General features: G+C 46.5%; 1 protein-coding gene across 1 annotated transcript in view; it reads left to right on the forward strand.

Moving 5' to 3' along the window:
• The first annotated feature begins 7,213 nt into the window (after nt 1-7,213).
• LOC143786263 (tyrosine-protein phosphatase non-receptor type 9-like) overlaps nt 7,214-20,893 on the forward strand; it is a 64,871-nt gene continuing 51,191 nt past the window's right edge. The window contains exon 1 of the mRNA XM_077275541.1: nt 7,214-7,491. Within this exon, the coding sequence (XP_077131656.1) occupies nt 7,456-7,491 (36 nt within the window). The 5' untranslated portion in view covers nt 7,214-7,455. The remainder of the gene's footprint in view (nt 7,492-20,893) is intronic.

Genomic DNA, 20,893 nt, shown 5'->3' on the forward strand with positions numbered 1-20,893 from the left:
CATTTTGTCTTTTTTTTCCCTGTACGGTTTATATTTAAAAATTTGGACATTGGTGAATTTTTTGGGTAAAATTTTTTTTGGTCTATTCTTGTATTGTTTCTTCTATTGTATTCTCTTGCAATGTATGGCGTTGTGGTGTCGCTTTTTCAGTTTGCATTGTCCTATCTATCAATCAACAGTCAATTATGTTTTTTTAATTTTTTATGCCAATTTTATTATACGTGTTAGCTTTGGATGTGATTTTTTTCAAATTTTTTCTTTGCAGAACCAATTTCCAAGAATGACTAGCGAGTCAGAGTGTAGGCAATCGGCGCGGGGGAGTGCGGTGAGTAATTATGTCCAGGTGCTTACTATTCGCTGCCATTTGTAACATTGACAATAATTTTTGAATACAATTTTTACAGGCTTCTTCAAGTGAGGAGGGGGAAGGCAGTCAGCGGGAGCAGCGAGGTCGGGGACAAGATGTTGCGTCAGGCCGGCGAGTGAGTATAAGGATCTTTTCCTGTTTTCACTAGGGATGTTTACTAAGTTTATTACATTATAGCTTTTCAGGGCAGCAAGTATTGGGGGAAGGTAAAGCCCCCGTGACACATAGCGACTTACCAACGATCACGACCAGCGATACGACCTGGCCGTGATCGTTGGTAAGTCGTTGTGTGGTCGCTGGGGAGCTGTCACACAGACCACTCTCTCCAGCGACCAACGATCAGGGGAACGACTTCGGCATCGTTTAAACTGTCTTCAACGATGCCGAAGTCACCCTGCAGCACCCGGGTAACCAGGGTAAACATCTGGTTACTAAGCTCAGGGCCTAACACGATGTTTACCCTGGTTATCAGCGTAAATGTAAAAAAATAAATACATACTCACCATCTGATGTCTGTCATGTCCATTGCCGTCTGCTTCCTGCTCTGACAGTGCCGCCGTACAGTGAGAGCACAGCACAGCAGTGACGTCACCGCTGCGCTCTGATCTCACTGTACGGCGGCACTCAGAGCAGGAAGCAGACGGCAAGGGACATGACAGACATCAGATGGTGAGTATGTACTGTTTTTTTTTTTACATTTACGCTGGTAACCAGGGTAAACATCGGGTTACTAACCTGCGCTTAGTAACCTGATGTTTACCCTGCTTACCAGTGAAGACATCGCTGGATTGGTGTCAAACACACCGATTCAACGATGTCAGCGGGACCTCAACGTCCAAAAAAAGGTCCAGGCCATTCCGACACAAGCAGCGAACTCACAGCAGGGGCCTGATCGCTGGTACGTGTCACACAGCGATATCGCTTCTTTGGTTGCTGTTGCGTCACAAAACTTGTGACTCAGCAGCGATATCGATAGCGGTCTCGCTATGGGGTCTGAATATTTGCATATTTGTAACCTTTTTGTTTTTAATTTTTCTAGGTTTCACAACGGGACCAAGGAGATTGTGGCATTGATGTGGACCTCCTTATCACCTGCATACAGGAGCGTGGCCCGTTGTGGGACAGCCATGACCCCCGGCACATGGACCAGGTGGTGATCAGGCGTTTGTGGGTAGAGGTGGCAAAGTCGCTGTGGGATGGCTTTGACAGTGCCTCCGCCAAGGACAAAGGCAACTTTAGTGAGTATTGCTGAGACGCTGCTATGACCCATCTTGCCAGGATAAACACAAACGTGTGTGATGCGTTCAACGCCTAAACTTTGCATCGCACACGGTTGTTTTATCCTTTTAAAATGCTAAATATGTAACCTTATTTTTTTGTTTAATTTACAGTTAAAAAGTTGAGGACCAGATGGTGATCCATGAAGGACCGTTTCAATAAGGGGCTCCGTGCAGAGGAGGAGCAATCGAGGAGCGGTGCTGCTGCGGCCAAGTCTGTGCCATATAAGTATAACCGGCAACTACAATTCATGAGACCCATCCTTGGCCGCCGACAGTAAGTATTTAATCCACATAGCATATTTCACAGCCACATAGTACATTGCCCAGCCACGTACATTGTGCATCCACATAGTATATTGCCAGGCTACTATATTGCAGCCACATACTTCACGTTCTAGACACGTATACACATAGTTTATTTACAAGGAACATAGTGTATTGGCCATCCATGTAGCCAGCGTAGCATATTGGCCATCCTTTTTCCTTAGTGGAATGGTATATAGCCCATAATTTATAGCGTGAGTTGTTGTAGTCCATTACAGGTTACATTCTGAGTCGTCAGTGTAGTTCTGATCGCAGGAATAATGATGACGTCTGGATCACATGATCCTAACGTCATGGCCATTCCTGCGATCAGATCAGCAAAGTCAGGGTTTTTTTTTTTTTTAAATTTTTTTCTAGACCGTAAATTTTATATTATGTTTGCGACATAGAAGGCATTTTGAAATTATTTTTTGACCCAAAAATTTTTAAAAATATGACAGGGGTATGCATTGCCTTTGGCAGCGGGAATGAACAGTCATTTTCTGCCGTCGGTATGTCCATGATTGTTATCGTGATCCCTAATGGTCAGCTGGCGATAACAATCAGCAATTTATTATAGGCCACACAGACTGAGAGACAGGGGATTGTAATGTTTTGATGTGTCATGTAATGTAAATTTTTTTACAGGAGTTGGCGTATGTGATAGGTTACTAATTGAAGACTAATTTTTTCCTTTTCTTTTCACAGGACACACAGCAGCACCCTCCAGCGAGCTCCCCCCTGTGAAGCGGAACTTCATGAATCGCCATCTGGACCGTCACAGCCCTCCCACAGCGACAGCAGGCTTGCACCACCATCATCTGGAGAACCGGCAGCCGGGCCATCAGGTTTTCCCCTGCCCGAGGCCTCTGGCGCACCTTCGTTCGGGAATTCCCGACAGCGCCAGCGTGCCTCGGACAGGCCAGCCATGCCCGAATTTTTGCACTTGAGCACGGTGTTCCAGAACGGTTTCAAGGCGATGACCGATAAAATGTCCAGTATCGAACGTCGCCTTGAAACCATTGAAGCCGAGCTCTCAAATCCGGCAAAACATTTTTTAAGTACAATTGCTAAGGGCATGGTGGAAAACCTTACGCCGGAACTCCAGATTTCGGTGATGCAGGACTGCAACAATTCCTACGTGAGGGCTCTGCAGCAGGCTCGGGTCGTGCAGTCAGCGACACTGCCCGTAGTGCCGTCGCTGGCTAGCATGACTCCGACTCCTGCTGCAGAGTCACTCCAGCCACCCCACCCTGGTCCAAGTGCCGGGCGACGCCACCACAGGCACCATACTAGTGTGCGGCCCACTCCTGCTCCTGCCAGGGCCTCATCCTCCCGTAGGAGTGCTTCTGGGGGATATGCCACAGAAGGCCGGAAAAAAAAAAACACATAAGAGGAGGCACACAGAGAGACACACAGAGGCACAGGTTCTGGCTGCTCCAGTACAGACACCATCTCGTCGTGGCTCTAGCCACAGCAGGAGCAGCCAGGGCCAACCAAGCCAAAAATACAGGCGGCTTGTGTTGCCTCCTCCCTCCCCTACTGATGATGCGGTCTCCCCAGTGTACCCTGCGGGGGGTTTGGACCTGCCGTCAAGCCTCCTCGACTATGGCTCCTCCTCCTCCTATTCCACTCCCCGTCCACGTTCAAGAACTCGAAGCTACCGGTCACCGCTGGTAGCGGATGTTGTTCCCCCCCCCGGCTGTTGATACCCCCTAATTTTCTTTTCCCTTTTTTTTCTGTTTCCACCCAATAAAAAGTTATTTTTTTGAATACAATATTTGGTCTTCTTTTCAAGTACACTGCTCGGTAATTCACTCCGTGCGCCGTTTATTTGTGCTTCAAACACCTCATATATGCAATGTCAGACAGTATTTTTGGATTTTTTAATTTTACCGTTTCTTTGGGTGTCTCTCATTGCTGTATGAGGTGTTTCCAAGTGTTTCCAAACACTAAAGTGTATGAGTTGTTTTCAAAGAAAATGGGTATGTGTCCACGCTCAGGATTGCATCCGGATTTGGTCAGGATTTTAATTCAATATTTGTAGCCAAAACCAGGCGTGGGTGATAAATACAGCAGTGGTGCATATGTTTCTATTCTACTTTTCCTAATTGTTCCACTCCTGGTTTTGGCTTACAAATATTGTTGAAAAAACCTGAGCAAATCCGGATGCAATCCTGAACGTGGACACATACTGTAAAGGTACCTTCACACTTAACAATGCTGCAGCAAAACAGACAACGATGCAATTCACTGCAGCATCGCTATTTGGGAGCTGGAGAGCTGTCTGTGTGACAGCTCTCCAGCGACCAACGATGCCGAGGTCCCCGGGTAACCATGGTAAACATCGGGTTGCTAAGCGCAGGGCGCACTTCCGATGTTTACCCTGGTTACCAGTGTAAAATGAAGAAAAAAAAACATATTCACAATCGCATCCCCCGGCGTCAGCTTCCCTGCACTGACTGAGTGACGTCCCTCACAGCAAAGCGGTCACATCAACGCTGTGCTGTGCATTCACTTTACGGCCGGCGCTCAGTCAGTGAAGGAAGCGGACGCCAGGGGACGCGAAGATGAGTATATTTATTTTTATTTTTTAGTTTACATTTAACACTGGTAACCACGGTAAACATCGGGTTACTAAGCACGGCCTTGTGCTTGGTAACCCGATGTTTACCCTGGTTACCATTGTAAAACATCGCTGGTATAGTTGCTTTGGCTGGCACACACAACGATAAACGGCGATCTGACAAAACAAATGCATATGTTATATGCTAAGGCATAAATTTGGTCTTTGAAAAAGGGTATAAAACGTAGAAAACTTTTTTATTAAACAACATTTTAAAAAGAAAGGTTAGAAATTTTTAGATAAGGCACATTACATTTGTGAACTATAGGTAGATGCAAAATTTAACATAACCAAACCAACCAAAGTGGATTTATTGCACATAATGTAGAATTAATTTATTACCATATTATATTTATAGCACAATCACAATATAGGGATTTATTGGTGTAGTTAAATCCAGAATAAAGTCCAACAGTAAAACATAAACACTACACCATTGTATCTTGCCATGACACCCGGCCAACATCTGACACAAAATAGGCCGCAAAACGATCCCTCATGTGTGCAATTTCCACACTTGTCCTCAGAGGATGATCCTGGTAATCAGGCAATGGGTTGGCTATGGGTTCATCCAGTTCAATGTTCAGTCTCTCTTTGGTCAGAATATAATTGTGGAGAACCACACACGCCTTCACCACCTCATCCACTGTCTCAGTTTTCAGATTAATGGCGGATCCTAATATCCGCCATTTGGAGACAAGGATGCCAAAGGCGCACTCCACAGTCCTTCTGGCCCTGGACAGTCTATAATTGAAAACCCTTTTTGTATGGTCCAGGCCCCGACTGGAGTAGGGTTTCAATAGGTTGGCAGACATTTGGAATGCCTCATCCCCAACCACAACAAATGGCATCGCAGGGTCTTCGGTGTGTGGAAGAGGTCGTGGCTGTGGGAAATTAAAATTGTTGGTATATAATTTTTGCCCCATATCCGACTCTTTAAATGTGCGCGAGTCATTTGCACGGCCAAACGCACCAATGTCCACTGCGAGAAAACGGCAGTCCGCACCGGCAATTGCCATTAGCACAGTGGAAAAATATTTTTTGTAGTTGTAGAACATGGATCCACTTTTCCCAGGCTTGGTAATCCGAATATGCTTTCCATCCACCGCGCCAATACAGTTTGGGAAAGAACACAGTTGGTCAAATTTCTGGGCGTTGTACTCCCAGATTTCTCTTGTAGGGACGGGTAAAAATTCCTCCCGGAGATTATCCCACAAAGCGCGGCATGTCTCAGCAATAATCCCGGAGAGAGTGGAGACTCCAATCCGGAATTGAAACTGAAGGGATCTCAAGGTCTCTCCAGTAGCCAGGAAACTGCCAAGATGAGAAAGAAATTACATTAAAGTACACATTAAAGTACATTGCAATTTATAAAAGTACATTGACCATACCACCCCCAAAAAAAATTAAGAAAAAATAAAAAAAAAAGGAAAGAACATATCTCAGTCATTCAAACAGCTACGTACCGTAGAGTCACCAGAAGCCGCTCCTCTGCGGATATAGCTCTCCGGAGCTGAGTATCCTGCCTGCTAATGGATCCTTCCACCCGACGCAGAAGATACCGGAAGCTCTCCTGAGACATCCTGGTGTACTCGAAATATTTCTCCAGGTTCTCATTCAGTTCGCCAAACAAGCTATGGTATGCTCCACGGCTCTCCCGGACTTCCAAGATAGGGTGTATCCAAAATCGGCGATGAATCCATCTCCGTTTTTCTCTTTCTCTTTGATGAGCACAGGCGACAGCATAGGCATGAGCCAAGGCTAATTCCATCTCCATATCCATGACGATACTGTCCATGGGACGCTCCATCATGAATACCAGCAAAATGGGAGGAATTCATGTCTGCCATGGTATATATACACAATTACATAAACACCAACCCTCTTCTAGCCATTGGTGGTCCTTATCTATTGTGTAGACACTTTTTTTTGTGGGTGGGATGAAGAATGACTCACTGCACAAAAAACGCATGCGGCGCAAAACGCTGCGGTTTTTGTTGAAAACGCAACTGCGTTTGCAAAAAACGCTGCGTTTTGCGCCGCATGCGTTGAAAGCATGCGGTGCAAAACGCAGCGTTGTGCATGCGTTTTGCTGCGTTTTTGTTTGCGTTGTGCGTTGCGTCTCCGACGCTGCGGCGCACAACGCAAATGTGAACGTAGCCTTAGTCCTAGGCCGGGGTCACACTCGTGAGTGCAATGCGAGAAACTTGCGCATCAATACCCAGCACTCAGGACCGGAGCCTGCGGCTGCATAGAAATACATGGTCCAGTGCTGGGAATTGATGCGCGAGTTTCTCGCATTGCACTCGCAAGTGTGACCCCGGCCTTACGGTGTAATATGGTTTATGAGGGGAGTCCCACTTCTGTCTAGGATGATACTATGGAGCTATAGGGGCCGTGCACCAGCACACAGGCCATACCTCACCCCTGGCTGCTTACACCATATACAACCATTTCTCCGTTCACAAGTCACGAATGAGTGCAGCCATTACTCGGCTACCAGTGAGCAGGCCGGGCCGCTGCCATATAACGTTTTCTCAGTCTCTCTGACAGAAACCTCCCCACAAGTGGCCGTGCTGCATTCAATCAATTCTCTTCCCAAATCAAAGATGGCCGCGGAGACCCCTCCCTTGCTCCACGGGCAGCTCCATCCCTGCTTCGTCACAGCCTCGCCTCTCTCCTGGTCCAAAGGGAGGAGGAGAGGCCGGGACTGTCGGCGGCCACTCTGAAGTCGGTGCTGGGAGCTCGGTGTGTAACTGTACAGGGCCGGAGGGAGAGACAGACGCAGAGTCACATCCTCTGCCCGCGGCGTGTCTGTACCGAGCTCGGAGCCACGGGAGGTGCCCGGATGTGCCGGAGAACCGGAGCCGCGAAGCAACATGGCGGAGAAACAGCTAACGGCCCAAGAGGAACGGGTGAGCTGTGGGCTAGGGAGCTCCGTGTGAGGCAGGGCGTGTGCCGCCATCCTTAGCTCCGGGTGTACACGCGTGGGGCCGTGTGTGGCCGGGCAGCGGGGCGTCCTCCCTCCAGCTGCTGATTGATCTGGCCGACCGCTCCCTGGCTGCTGCTGGCCTCACAGCCACACGTAGGGTCCGGCTGGCCTCGCGGCCACACGTAGGGTCCGGCTGGCCTCACAGCCACACGTAGGGTCCGGCTGGCCTCGCGGCCACACGTAGGGTCCGGCTGGCCTCGCGGCCACACGTAGGGTCCGGCTGGCCTCGCGGCCACACGTAGGGTCCGGCTGGCCTCGCGGCCACACGTAGGGTCCGGCTGGCCTCGCGGCCACACGTAGGGTCCGGCTGGCCTCGCGGCCACACGTAGGGTCCGGCTGGCCTCGCGGCCACACGTAGGGTCCGGCTGGCCTCGCGGCCACACGTAGGGTCCGGCTGGCCTCGCGGCCACACGTAGGGTCCGGCTGGCCTCGCGGCCACACGTAGGGTCCGGCTGGCCTCGCGGCCACACGTAGGGTCCGGCTGGCCTCGCGGCCACACGTAGGGTCCGGCTGGCCTCGCGGCCACACGTAGGGTCCGGCTGGCCTCGCGGCCACACGTAGGGTCCGGCTGGCCTCGCGGCCCCACGTAGGGTCCGGCTGGCCTCGCGGCCCCACGTAGGGTCCGGCTGGCCTCGCGGCCCCACGTAGGGTCCGGCTGGCCTCGCGGCCCCACGTAGGGTCCGGCTGGCCTCGCGGCCCCACGTAGGGTCCGGCTGGCCTCGCGGCCCCACGTAGGGTCCGGCTGGCCTCGCGGCCCCACGTAGGGTCCGGCTGGCCTCACGGCCCCACGTAGGGTCCGGCTGGCCTCACGGCCCCACGTAGGGTCCGGCTGGCCTCACGGCCCCACGTAGGGTCCGGCTGGCCTCACGGCCCCACGTAGGGTCCGGCTGGCCTCACGGCCCCACGTAGGGTCCGGCTGGCCTCACGGCCCCACGTAGGGTCCGGCTGGCCTCACGGCCCCACGTAGGGTCCGGCTGGCCTCACGGCCCCACGTAGGGTCCGGCTGGCCTCACGGCCCCACGTAGGGTCCGGCTGGCCTCACGGCCACACGTAGGGTCCGGCTGGCCTCACGCGGGGTCCCACACAGTGATGGCCACACTGCTTATGTGTCTGTGATTTCTCCCCACAGCCTGGTGACTGTGGAAACACTCACAGAAGAGTGTGATTGACCTTATAGACATGGCCACTGGCAGATTGTTCATAGACTTTTGATTACAATGGCTCCCGTGTATCATTAACCCTACAGACGTGGCCACTGTCACCATCAGGTTGTCCGTAGCCTTGTGGTGAGTACATGGTTAATGTCTGCAGTTGTTGAATGGTCACTGTCGTTTCCCAAACACACTGGCAGATCTGATGGATGACTATAAAGCCGCCAAATCCTTCACATCGTCAAAATGACTGTCAGTTTATAAAAAGTAGCGGCCACTTTCCTGTTGTCAGGTGTAATCCGCCGGTGGGAGCAGGGGCACATTGCAGGGAGTAGGATTGGCCTCGGCTTCTGTGCTGTCCAGTTCAGGGCCGGCCACTGGGAAGTGAGGTTGTTCCAGCACCCAAAGTCCTGGTAGAATGCTAGCAGAGAGGAACCGCCCACTCGGCGGGTGGCAGATTACAGAGACTGAGAACCGGACAGCCTCTGGATATTTGTCTGGTAAGTACACCAAATCACTTTTATCTTTCAGGGGCCAAGTGCAGCCAGACCCTGCTGTTACTGGTGGTGGGCTCAGCCTGACCTCTTTCAGTATTGTGGCCCTGTCACCTGATCATATTTGGACACTTTTTGCCCTTACTTTATTCCCGTTGCTCCCCTGAGTATTCCATTAAAAAAAAAAAAAAATCCGCCGTACGCTTCCGGTCTTTTTATTTACCTCTGATTTTCTAATCTTTACCAAGGGGCCTTGACTCTCAGGATCCTCTGGGGTGTTTAGCATTATTGCACTCTGAGCACCGCCCCCTTGAACGGACTATAATAAGCTCTAAATGAACGTGCACGCATGTTTGCAGTTATCACTGCTCTTTCCAAAAAGATGTGACTACTTGGGAATAAAATAAGAGCAAAAACTGTCCACAGGTGATAGATCCTCCTTAAAGGGAACCTGTCACCCCGTTTTTTCGGTATGAGATAAAAATACTGTTAAATAGGGCCTGAGCTGTGCATTACAATAGTGTATCTTATGGACCCCCGTTCCCCACCTATGCTGCCGAAATACGTTACCAAAGTAGTCGTTTTCGCCTGTCAATCAGGCTGGTCAGGTCGGATGGGCGTGGTGTCTTCCCCCAGATCTTGCGTAGTTTTCCGTTGGTGGCGTAGTGGTGTGCGAATGTCCAAGGTCCCGAATCCTGCACAGGGGTGTGAAAATAGCAGCGATGTCCGTTATTCCATTGGTGATCGGTGGGCGCGGCCATCTTGCTTTGGCCGTGCGTGCGCAGAAGCGGCGCTCTGCTGGCCGCGGCTTCAGGAAAATGGCCGCGGGCATCCGCGCGTGCGCAGATGGCTATCGCGGCGGCCATTTTCGTGAAGCCGAGATGCGAACTCTGCTTCACGAAAATGGCCGCCGCGATAGCCATCTGCGCACGCGCGGATGCCCGCAGCCATTTTCCTGAAGCCGCGGCCAGCAGAGCGCTGCTTCTGCGCACGCGCGGCCAAAGCAAGATGGCCGCGCCCACCGATCACCAATGGAATAACGGAGATCGCTGCTATTTTCACACCCCTGTGCAGGATTCGGACCTTGGACATGCGCACACCACTACGCCACCAACGGAAAACTACGCAAGATCTGGGGGAAGACACCACGCCCATCCGACCTGACCAGCCTGATTGACAGGCGAAAACGACTACTTTGGTAACGTATTTCGGCAGCATAGGTGGGGAACGGGGGTCCACAAAATACACTATTGTAATGCACAGCTCAGGCCCTATTTAACAGTATTTTTATCTCATACCGAAAAAACGAGGTGACAGGTGCCCTTTAAAGGGGACATCTGGGACTTCATAAAAACTGTACCTAAGCACTAACGGGATAATTGCAGAGTACCTGCCTGTTGTTCGTGGTGCCGCTCCTGCCGGGGATTCGGAAGCCTCTGCTGATGTCACGTCTACAGATTGGAGGCTTCTTTTTTCCTCCGGTCTGTTGATGGGGCAGGACTTCCAATGTCAGATGCCGGCTGTCAATCAGAATGACGTCGGAAGTTGCGCCCCATTGCGTCACCAGAGGTTTCTGAATCCCCTGCAGGAGTGGTTTGTGCCGGGGAAGAACGGCGCCATGCACAACAGGCGGGTAAGTTCCAGTTACCTCCCTGTTAGTGCTTAGGTACAGTTTTAGTTTTTTCATAAAGTCTCGGATATACCCTTTAGGCTACGTGCCCACGTTCAGGAAAGTTAGCAGAATTTTCCAGAGCAAATGCGGACTATTTTTGCAAGATATCCGCTTGCGGTTTTGCATGATTTTTTTTATTTTTTTTTTTGCCGATTTTTCCGGAGGTTCCCAATCCAATAATATAGCGGCAAATCCGCAAAAAATCTGCAAAATTAATGAACATGCTGCATTTTTTTTCCGCGATGTGTTTTTTTTGCGGAAAAAACTCAACATGTGCACAAAAATTGCGGAATGCATTAAAATTGATGGGATGATTAATGTAAATGTTTTTGCAGCGGAAAACCGCCGAAAAAAAACCGCGACGAATCCAGAACGTGTGCACATAGCGTTAAGGGTTGGGATAGGTTCCCGGAAGCATATAAGAAGTCGTTCAATATTCAGGCAAGAAAAGCCTCTCTTTCTGTTTGCCATCCGTATTTATACATGAGCGGTTACAGGACCATTCCAGTTTCCTATGTTAGTAAGTACAGAAATCTGATGCTTTGCAGTTGATCTTTCGGGTTTTCTTGATTCTTTGCGCATCCATAGACTTAAAGGGAACCTGTCACCCCGTTTTTTCCGTATGAGATAAAAATACCGTTAAATAGGGCCTGAGCTGTGCATTACAATAGTGTATTTTGTGGACCCTGATTCCCCACCTATGCTGCCGAAATACGTTTTCGCCTTTCAATCAGGCTGGTCTGTTCGGATGGGCGTGGTGACATCGCTGTTCCTTCCCCCAGATCTTGCTTATTTTTCCGTTGGTGGCGTAGTGGTTTGCGCATGCCCAAGGCCCGAATCCACTTCATAGCCGAGATGCGAACTCTGCTTCAGGAAAATGGCCGCCGCGATCTCCATCTGCGCACTCGCGGCATCCCGCTGCCATTTTCCTGAAGCCCCGGGCAGCAGAGCGCTCCATCTGCGCACACGCGGCCACAGGAAGATGGCCGCCCCCACCGATCACCAGGGGAATAGCGCAGATCGCGCTCTTTTTCCACACCTATGCAGTGGATTCGGGCCTTGGGCATGCGCAAACCACTACGCCACCAATGGAAAAATAAGCAAGATCTGGGGGAAGGAACAGCGATGTCACCACGCCCATTTGACCAGACCAGCCTGATTGACAGGCGAAAACGGCGACTTTGGTAACGTATTTCGGCAGCATAGGTGGGGAATCAGGGTCCACAAAATACACTATTGTAATGCACAGCTCAGGCCCTATTTAACGGTATTTTTCTCATACGGAAAAAACGGGGTGACAGGTTCCCTTTAAATAGACAAGTCTTGTATGAAATATGGAGGACACTTGTGCATGCTGCTATTTTTATTCTATTTTTTTCTTTCACTCAGCCGTTTGGTCTGTGATTAAGAAGAAAACAATCATCTGAATGGGCCTCCTGATTAACAGTGGTCTGAGTGGTCAGTTTTTTTTCCTTCATGGACAGCGATCGGACCAAAATCCTATCATGTGAACGTAGCCTTATGTACAATATGTCTGATTGCTGGTGTCCACTTTTTCCCACTGTGACCCTGTAACTACCATACTTTGCCCAGTGTTTGTGAGCCCCCGAGATATAAAGTGAGGTGTCATTGGCACATCATACAATATATATCAGTCAGTTATCGGGTGCTCACAGTACTGTAGCAGAGTACAGACTGATATAAAAACCCCTTAATTATAGGTTTGTGTGCCCTTACTGAAATGCGTTATCCTGGTTACCAGTTTAAGTGTGTAATGATGTATTCACCCAATGAAGGCCAAAAGACTATCCCTCCATCAACCCAGTAAAAAAATGTGTTACCACGTTGTATATGTTTCTTTAACTCATCGGCCTTCGGGTGACATTTGTCGGAGGCGTACGTTGGAAAATACATTTCTAGTGTGAATGCGGTCTCAGACAATCCCCTGTGAGCCAAACTGTTAGGTTTTATTGGCACTGATGCACAAGATGATTGTTCCCTTTCACTGACAGCTAGCAGAATACTGCCATTAGTAAACTTTAGTTAAAGGGAAACTGTCAGCTCAGAAATGCTGTGCAATCTGCAGGCCCCATGTTATAGAGCAGGAGGAGCTGAGCAGATTGATACATAGTTTTTTGGGAAGAGCTTCAGTATAAGGGCTCACACTCCTCAGCGTAAATAAAATTGTTCCTGAAAAGTTTGACGAGTATCATGTTTTTTTTTTTACAATTATCCATATTACATGAATTCAAGGTTTGTTTGTTTTTTTAACATTTGCTTTTACATACTGGAATTCTGTCATTTCAAGCTAGTTTTCTAAATAATAAAACAATTTTAAATAGAGAGATGATAGAAGGAGAAAACAGTGAGATATCTAAATCAGTGCTTTACGTGTGTAGTTTTTCTGTACATGTATTTAGCTAATAAATAACTTTTAAAAAATGGTGTGGGGTCCACCTTATTTTTATTAACCACCTGAGGGAAAGCTGAGAGCTGGTCTTGATAGGCAGGGAAGGGGGCAATAAAAAGGAAGATTCCCAGGCTATTATCTGCTCACAGCTGTCTACTTAGCTTTAATTGGTTATTAAAAAGGTGAGACCCCTAAAATGATGGATCCCCCTGTCTTTAATAACTAGCAAAGGCTAAGCAGACAGCTGTGGGCTTATTTTAATAGCCTGGAAGGGGCCATGGATATTTCCCCTCCCAGACTAATAACCCCATACATTTGCAGCGCTAAATTAATGCACTTTGCCTTGGCTCTTACCACTTGCCCTGGTGCATTGTCAAGCGGGGTGATGGTTTTGGGGTTGATGTCAGCTTTATAATGTCAGCTGACATCAAGCACAGTGGTTAATAATGGAGACATTTGTAAGACACCCCCATTACTAACCGATACGTTTAAAGTAAAAAAAACACCATACACAGAGCAGTCCTTTCTTCCCTTTTTTTTTTTTTTTAAACCAAAGCCTTCACTGACCCTCTTTAACCCATTTATTACCTTTTAGCAAATCAAATATGCCAAAGGGATCCGCAGGTAAAACCGTCCCACAGCAATCTTGAATCATTCTAGCCTTTGTCCCATCTCCTGATGCTGCCGCTGTGAAACTTGTTGGGGGGACTAGTTTGCTAACTTTGTCCTATTCTGCCGAATACAGGTTGGCACTGCCAAATTTGCTTAAAAAGTTAGAAGTGAGCAATATAACAGTAATGGTGGAAATAAATTTAGGCAGATTAGGGAAACCTTTTATATACTCTAACCAAATTTTAAATACAAGTTAATTTTTAGGCTTTCTAGTGAGGGTTTATTTGGTGTTCTCCCCAATTTGTTAAAGGTTACCCCACCGCGCGTTTTGCAGTTACCCCGAAGAAGCTAATGCGAAACGTGTGTTGGGCAACCTTCCTCAAACCAACAGGTCGTATAAGTCTGCTTTTTATCTATGTCCTATCCATGTCTTTGCATTTACTGAGAGAGCTCTTGGGAATCTGGGAAACTTCTACCATTCTGACTGTCCAGGTAATTGCTTATGGGCATTTATGTGATTGTTTGAAAAGAATAACAAAATGCAATCTATTTTATACTCAGTGTGACTTCACTATATACTGCACCTCTGCATACACATGATCATATACTGCTTTGTATGTCACTCATCTCTTTGGACTGTCAGTATGAATTCTTTTGGTAATTACAACCCCTGTTCCCAGTGGGAATGTTTATTCCTAGTACTGTACATTGAAACTCTGGAAACAAAGTTTGTTCGGCTCACCCTTGAGAAGGAGGAATTCATGAGTTCCATGAAGCGGGGCACAGGATCTCGAGGAAAGATCCAGCAGCTAAAATGAGAATTTTTTTTACCCCAATATTAAAAATTAGGCACTGTTGTGACAAATCAGTTTTGCATAGTTGGAATGTGGAAGAGGCGCATATGCTCAAACACGTTTTGAGCACACTGTGTGTTCTTGGTCGGACCTAGTGTGAAACACGCAGTGTGTTCGAAACTCGTTCGGTTATCATATATGCCTCTTCCACATTCCAACTATGCAAAATTGATTTGTGACAACAGTGCCTGATTTTTAATATTGATCTAAAAAAAATTGCTCATTGAAACTCTGCCTATATCACCTATTATACGTGATCTGTGTCATGGTGGTTACATTCAGTGTGGAATGCTATTGATTTATTGGAATTTATTGGATTGCTACAAAGAAAAACTGGGCTGTTACTAGAAAAAAATGTTTCTATGCAACTTTATACTCATAAGGAGAGCGTGACAATGAGCACCACACTATTTATAAGATGATCCTTTTAATGATGCGTGTGCTCAGACTTGTGCTGTATAGTGTGTTTGTGTATATAAGCTCAGACTTGTGCTGTATATTGTGTTTATATAAGCTCAGACGTGTGTGTGTGCTCGCTCAGATTTGTGCTCCATATCCGTGTTCCCTAATTCCAGTCCTCGAGCCAGAAACAGGCCATGTTTCCTTAGGAAATCATGAAACTATGATCTGTTGGGGGCACTGCTCTGTAATGTGTGTATGTACCGTCATGCTTGGTCTTCTCTATAACGGTGTAGAGCAGACAGTACTGTTTTTTGCAATCCAGTGGTAGAGGCAGATAGTTGTCATGATCCGGGAATTACACTTCCCCTTTATTTTGCCTTTATCTCGTTTTTGAATCTCTTATAATACAACTTGTACGTATCACAATAACACTGTGCCTTTTGTTTCATCTTTGGCTTTTCAATTGTGTGTCTATTCTGGTTGAAACTGCAGTTTTAGTGGTATTATTGCCCCCCCAAGAGGTGTAATCTCCTAATGGTCTTTCTCTACTTACCCCTCTTCACACATGCCCTTTCAGGCCACGTATGTATGTTTTCTCTATAGGGGTAGGGCAATTAGCCTTTGCCAGATGCCCCTGGTTGTGGTTTATTCCCTGTTCCATCCCTCCTACTCCCAGAAAGCTTACCCTAGGATGACTCTGGCATGTTCATAAACAGTCAGTTAGTCTTGTCAATTTTTGGCAAGTTTGTCAAACACTTGTCTTATGTTGATGACCACCTTGAGACCCTTTCCTCACTGCTCAGAGATTTGATGCTGGAAATCTTACTCTGAATGCTAAACAAATTTCAATCCAAGCAAGGGCTCTTTGCAGAAATCCGTACATCACTGAGGGATCTGTGATCTCCACATGTACCTATGACCCATCAGAGGATAAATTCTACTGGAGTTCAGATCAGTAACTGTTTATTCCAGCTTACTGGCAAATGCTTAATATAGCCATCTGTGATATTTCTTTTTACTGTGCAGCAGATGTTTGTATGGACTTTAATTTTTTCTTTCACTTGATAGAATTTCTCTGCCTTAAACACAAGTAAGAGTAATTACATCTTAAATGTGCCATGTGTTTGGCAAGAAGAGCAGAAGTAAAGTAATTGAGGGTTGAATGACTAATGGTAGCTGCTGCTTGCTCTTCCAGTTTCTGACTGATTAAATTGATTTTGTAGGCTCGATTTGCATTATAATGCCGCTTACTGAGTCCAAGTGTGGTGGGATGAAAAGTTGTGCGGTCGTGTAACATTTGGACCCAAGCAGTTGACACTTGGTGTGGATTGGCAGCCTTGCGATTATCACTTTGCTATCTTCTTTAGCGAACAATTACTGGTGACCTTCGGAAACTTAAGGTCAATGTTTCTTCGTTCCTAGGCCACTTTCACACATCAGGTTTTTTGTTTCAGGCACAATCCGGCTAATGTTGTAAAAAAAGGATCCGTTGCAAATAGTGAAAAAACTGATGCAACGGATCTGTTTTTCTGCCGGATCCGGATTTTATTTTTAACATGGAGTTTGCAGTGACTTTCTGGAAAAAAGGAGAGCGAGACGGAAAATATGCATGGTTTCAATGGAAAATGCTTGGAAAACCGGATCCGCACGCCGGATTGATTGTTTCACTTCTCCGTTTCACACGTTTTTGGCCAGTTCCGTCACTGTGCGCTTTTTCGCCAGACAAAAGAAATGTTCCTCTGGACGTTTTCTCCGTCCGCCAGAAACGACTATTTGGACGGATCCAGAAAAAAACGGATGAAACGTCTGCCCATCAGGCGCAATCCGGCGCTAATGCAAGTCTATGAGAAAAAAACCGGATCTGGCGTAAAAAAAAAGGATCCATTTTTTTCAAAACTTGCCAGATTGTGCCTGAAACAAAAAACCTGATGTGTGAAAGTAGCATTAGAGAAACTTTCATCAGAAAATCCTATTGATTTAAATAATTTTGTGTTAAATAGTTTTTTTTTTTTTTATCATATTACATACCGTATATTAAAAATAAAAAAATTGTAATTTTCACACTGACCACATGAACTTTTTTAGAAACTTCCTTTTGTTTCAGGAAACAACACGTGTACTTAGTCACAATGCTCAAACCCTATATTTTGTATTAGTGTCTAATGTAAATGGTGTATCCTGACTTATCAGTTGTGTATAGAGGTGTTACCTGTTACTGTAATCCTGCCTCTGAGGAACCTGCTGAAAACTTTTCTTGAAAATTGATTAACCCTATTCCGACGATGGGTGAGATAGTACGCCCATGTCGGACTCCCCTTGTTTGGTCCGTCGCTGAGCCCGTACCTTTCTGGGCACATCAGCTGATCTATACAGCTGACATTTGCCCTCAACAGCCGCGGGTGGAATCGCAATCCACCGACGGCTGTTATCTAGTTAAATGCCGCTGTCAATCTCTGACAGTAGCATTTAACTCGCTCTTACTCGAAGCGCGTCATAAAATCATGCCCATTGGTGACCCCCGTCACAGGATCATGAGCCACCCGAGGGGTCGGTATGACAACCAGAGGTCTGAAGCAGACCTCTATGGTTGTCATTGCTATGAGCGCTCATAGCAAGTTATCGCCTGTTTGTAGCAGAAGTGATCGAAGTGGTTACATAGTTATTAAGGTTGAAGGAAGACTTTAAGTCCATCTAGTTCAACCCATAGCCTAACCTAACATGCCCTAACATGTTGATCCAGAGGAAGGCAAAAAAAAACCATGTGGCAAAGAGTAAGCTCCACATTGGGGAAAAAAATTCCTTCCCGACTCCATGGAGACTATTGAAGCATGCAAAAAAAAAAAGTTAAAAATGTAAAAGTTCAAGTCGCCCCCCTTTCGTCCCATTCAAAATAGAACAATTAAAAAAATCAAATATACAAATATTTGGTATCACCACGTTCAGAAGCACCCGATCTATCAATGTAAAAAAAAAATTAACCCGATTGCTAAACAGCGTAATGAGAGAGGGAAAAAAAAAAACAAATTACTTTTTTTTGGTCGCTGTAACATTGCATTAAAATGCAATAATGGGCAATCGAAAGATCGTATCTGCACCAAAATGGTATCAATAAATGTCAGCTCGCTGTTCAAAAAATAAGCCCTCACGCGGCCCCAGATCACGAAAAATAGTTGCTACGGGTATCGGAAAACGGCGCAATTTATTTTATTTTTTTAAACTTTGGAATTTTTTTTACCACTTAAATAAAAAAGAACATGACATGTTTGGTGTCTATGAACTCGTAATGACCTGGAGAATCATAATGGCAGGCCAGTTTTCGCATTTAGTGAACCTAGCAAAAAAGCCAAGCAAAAAACACGCATGGGATTGCACTTTTTTTGCAATTTCACTGCACTTGGAATGTTGTTCCCGTTTTCTAGTACACAACATGGTAAAACCAATGATGTCGTTCAAAAGTACAACTTGTCCCGCAAAAAATAAGCCCTCACATGGCCATATTGACTGAAAAATAAAAAAGTTATGGCTCTGGAAAGAGTGGAGCGAAAAACGAACACGGAAAAACGGAAAATCCCAAGGTCATGAAGGGGTTAAATCAGGTTTTTGTGCTACATAGTTTTTTTTAAACAGCAAGTAATTTTGTGATCGAATCCCTTTAACACATGTAGGATAGAATGAGATCCACTCCTTCCTGTTTTCGCGACACTCGAATACAAGCAAAGGAATGGTCATGTTGTAAATTTTGGTTGCGGTATTTTAATTAGTACTTTAATATTATTACAGTGATCAGTTAACATGCCATTCTTCAGAGGATTTTTACATTGCACATTAATGTGTCATTCTCCAGCTTATTAGCAGCAGGTAAATCATTGGCACAACATACCTGAAAGCTATACTTCCTGCACTTCCACGAGACGACTATACCATGTGTCACGGTCGGCTAACATCTGCCTTTTATGTAGGCTCTTCCTCATTCTTCATTGACGTTTGTCTTCTTAGTATTACACTTGAGTATTTCCTCTCTGGGGTTCCCTAATTTTGTGATTCAGAAATGATTGCAACCATTTTTTTTTCTTCTCTAAAATACTTTAAAGAAACAAAACCTTTCCTAATATTCAGTTATTTCCTAGTCCTTCTACAGCTCCGGTGCAGACTTGACCCTATGGGAACATGCTGCAAGCAAAACGTCTGTTTGTTCATCTACTCCTAGTGTTTTTGCTGGATTTCTCATGTTTCAGTTTTAACTTTATTTTTTTTAATTTAGGTCCATGGCTAATTGAAAATACCTTACAAACTGTGCAGAATAAATATCGATAATTCAGTCTTGTATACTTGAAAGCTATGTGTCCATATCCGTGTTTCCCAACCCTGGGGAAATACCTCTGGGTACTCCACATACCAAATAAATTTCATACTAATAACAAAAAAAACCCTAAATACATGGTATGCATACACCACCTATAAATCATGTCAGGCTATTGGCATCTGAATCTTATGGCTCCAATGGGTGAATTTGTTGCTGTTACTTACCCTCCAGCTCTCTCGATTTTCTTCTGAATGGAATATAGCATTAAGCCGCTGTGTAGCACAACCAACTGAATAGAGCATGAAGTTATTGTGCCCACCCACCCACCCAACGGAATATAACCTGAAGGCGTTGTGACCACCTCCTTTACACCAAATATAACTCAAAGCCACTGTTCTCCCTCCTATTGAATATAGCATGAGGCCACTGTGCCCCATCATACCCTCTACTGAATATAGCATGAGGCCACTGTGCCCCAACATACCCCATACTGAATATAGTATGAGGCCACTGTGCCCCATCACATCCCTACTGAATAGAGCATGAGGCCACTGTGCCCCATCACACCCCTACTGAATAGAGCATGAGGCCACTGTGCCCCATCACATCCCTACTGAATAGAGCATGAGGCCACTGTGCCCCATCACACCCCTACTGAATAGAGCATGAGGCCACTGTGCCCCATCACACCCCTACTGAATAGAGCATGAGGCCACTGTGCCCCATCACATCTCTACTGAATAGAGCATGAGGCCACTGTGCCCCATCACACACCCTACTGAATAGAGCATGAGGCCACTGTGCCCCATCACACACCCTACTGAATAGAGCATGAGGCCAGTGTGCCCCATCACACCCCCTACTGGATAGAGCATCAGGCCACTGTGCCCCATCACACCCCTACTGAATATAGCATGAGGCCACTGTGCCCCATCACACCCCTACTGAATATAGCATGAGGCCACTGTGCCCCATCACCCCCCTACTGAATATAGCATGAGGCCACTGTGCCCCATCACACCCCCTACTGAATATAGCATGAGGCCACTGTGCCCCATCACACCCCTACTGAATTGAGCATGAGGCCACTGTGCCCCATCACACCCCTACTGAATAGAGCATGAAGCCACTGAAGCTGTTGTGCCCCCGTATGAATAGAGCAATAAGCTACTGTGCCCGTTGGATTAAAACAAAACCCAGTTCCTATCTGATTCTGTTGCGTTATGCTTTTTTCTGCTGAATGATGCTGTGGCAATACATTGACATTATTCTGCCGCCAGAGTCAACTTAGAGAAGATGTGGGTTAAGGCATGGAGATAAGCCAATCATGGCTCCTGCCTTATCCTTGCTAGATTACATTGTATCCACGTTTTTAAAGCGCCATTTCAGTGTTTGTGTTTTTTTAATTTCAACATTGGAGTGGTGCC

Source organism: Ranitomeya variabilis, chromosome 1 (genome assembly GCF_051348905.1).
Source record: "Ranitomeya variabilis isolate aRanVar5 chromosome 1, aRanVar5.hap1, whole genome shotgun sequence".
NCBI lineage: Eukaryota > Metazoa > Chordata > Amphibia > Anura > Dendrobatidae > Ranitomeya > Ranitomeya variabilis.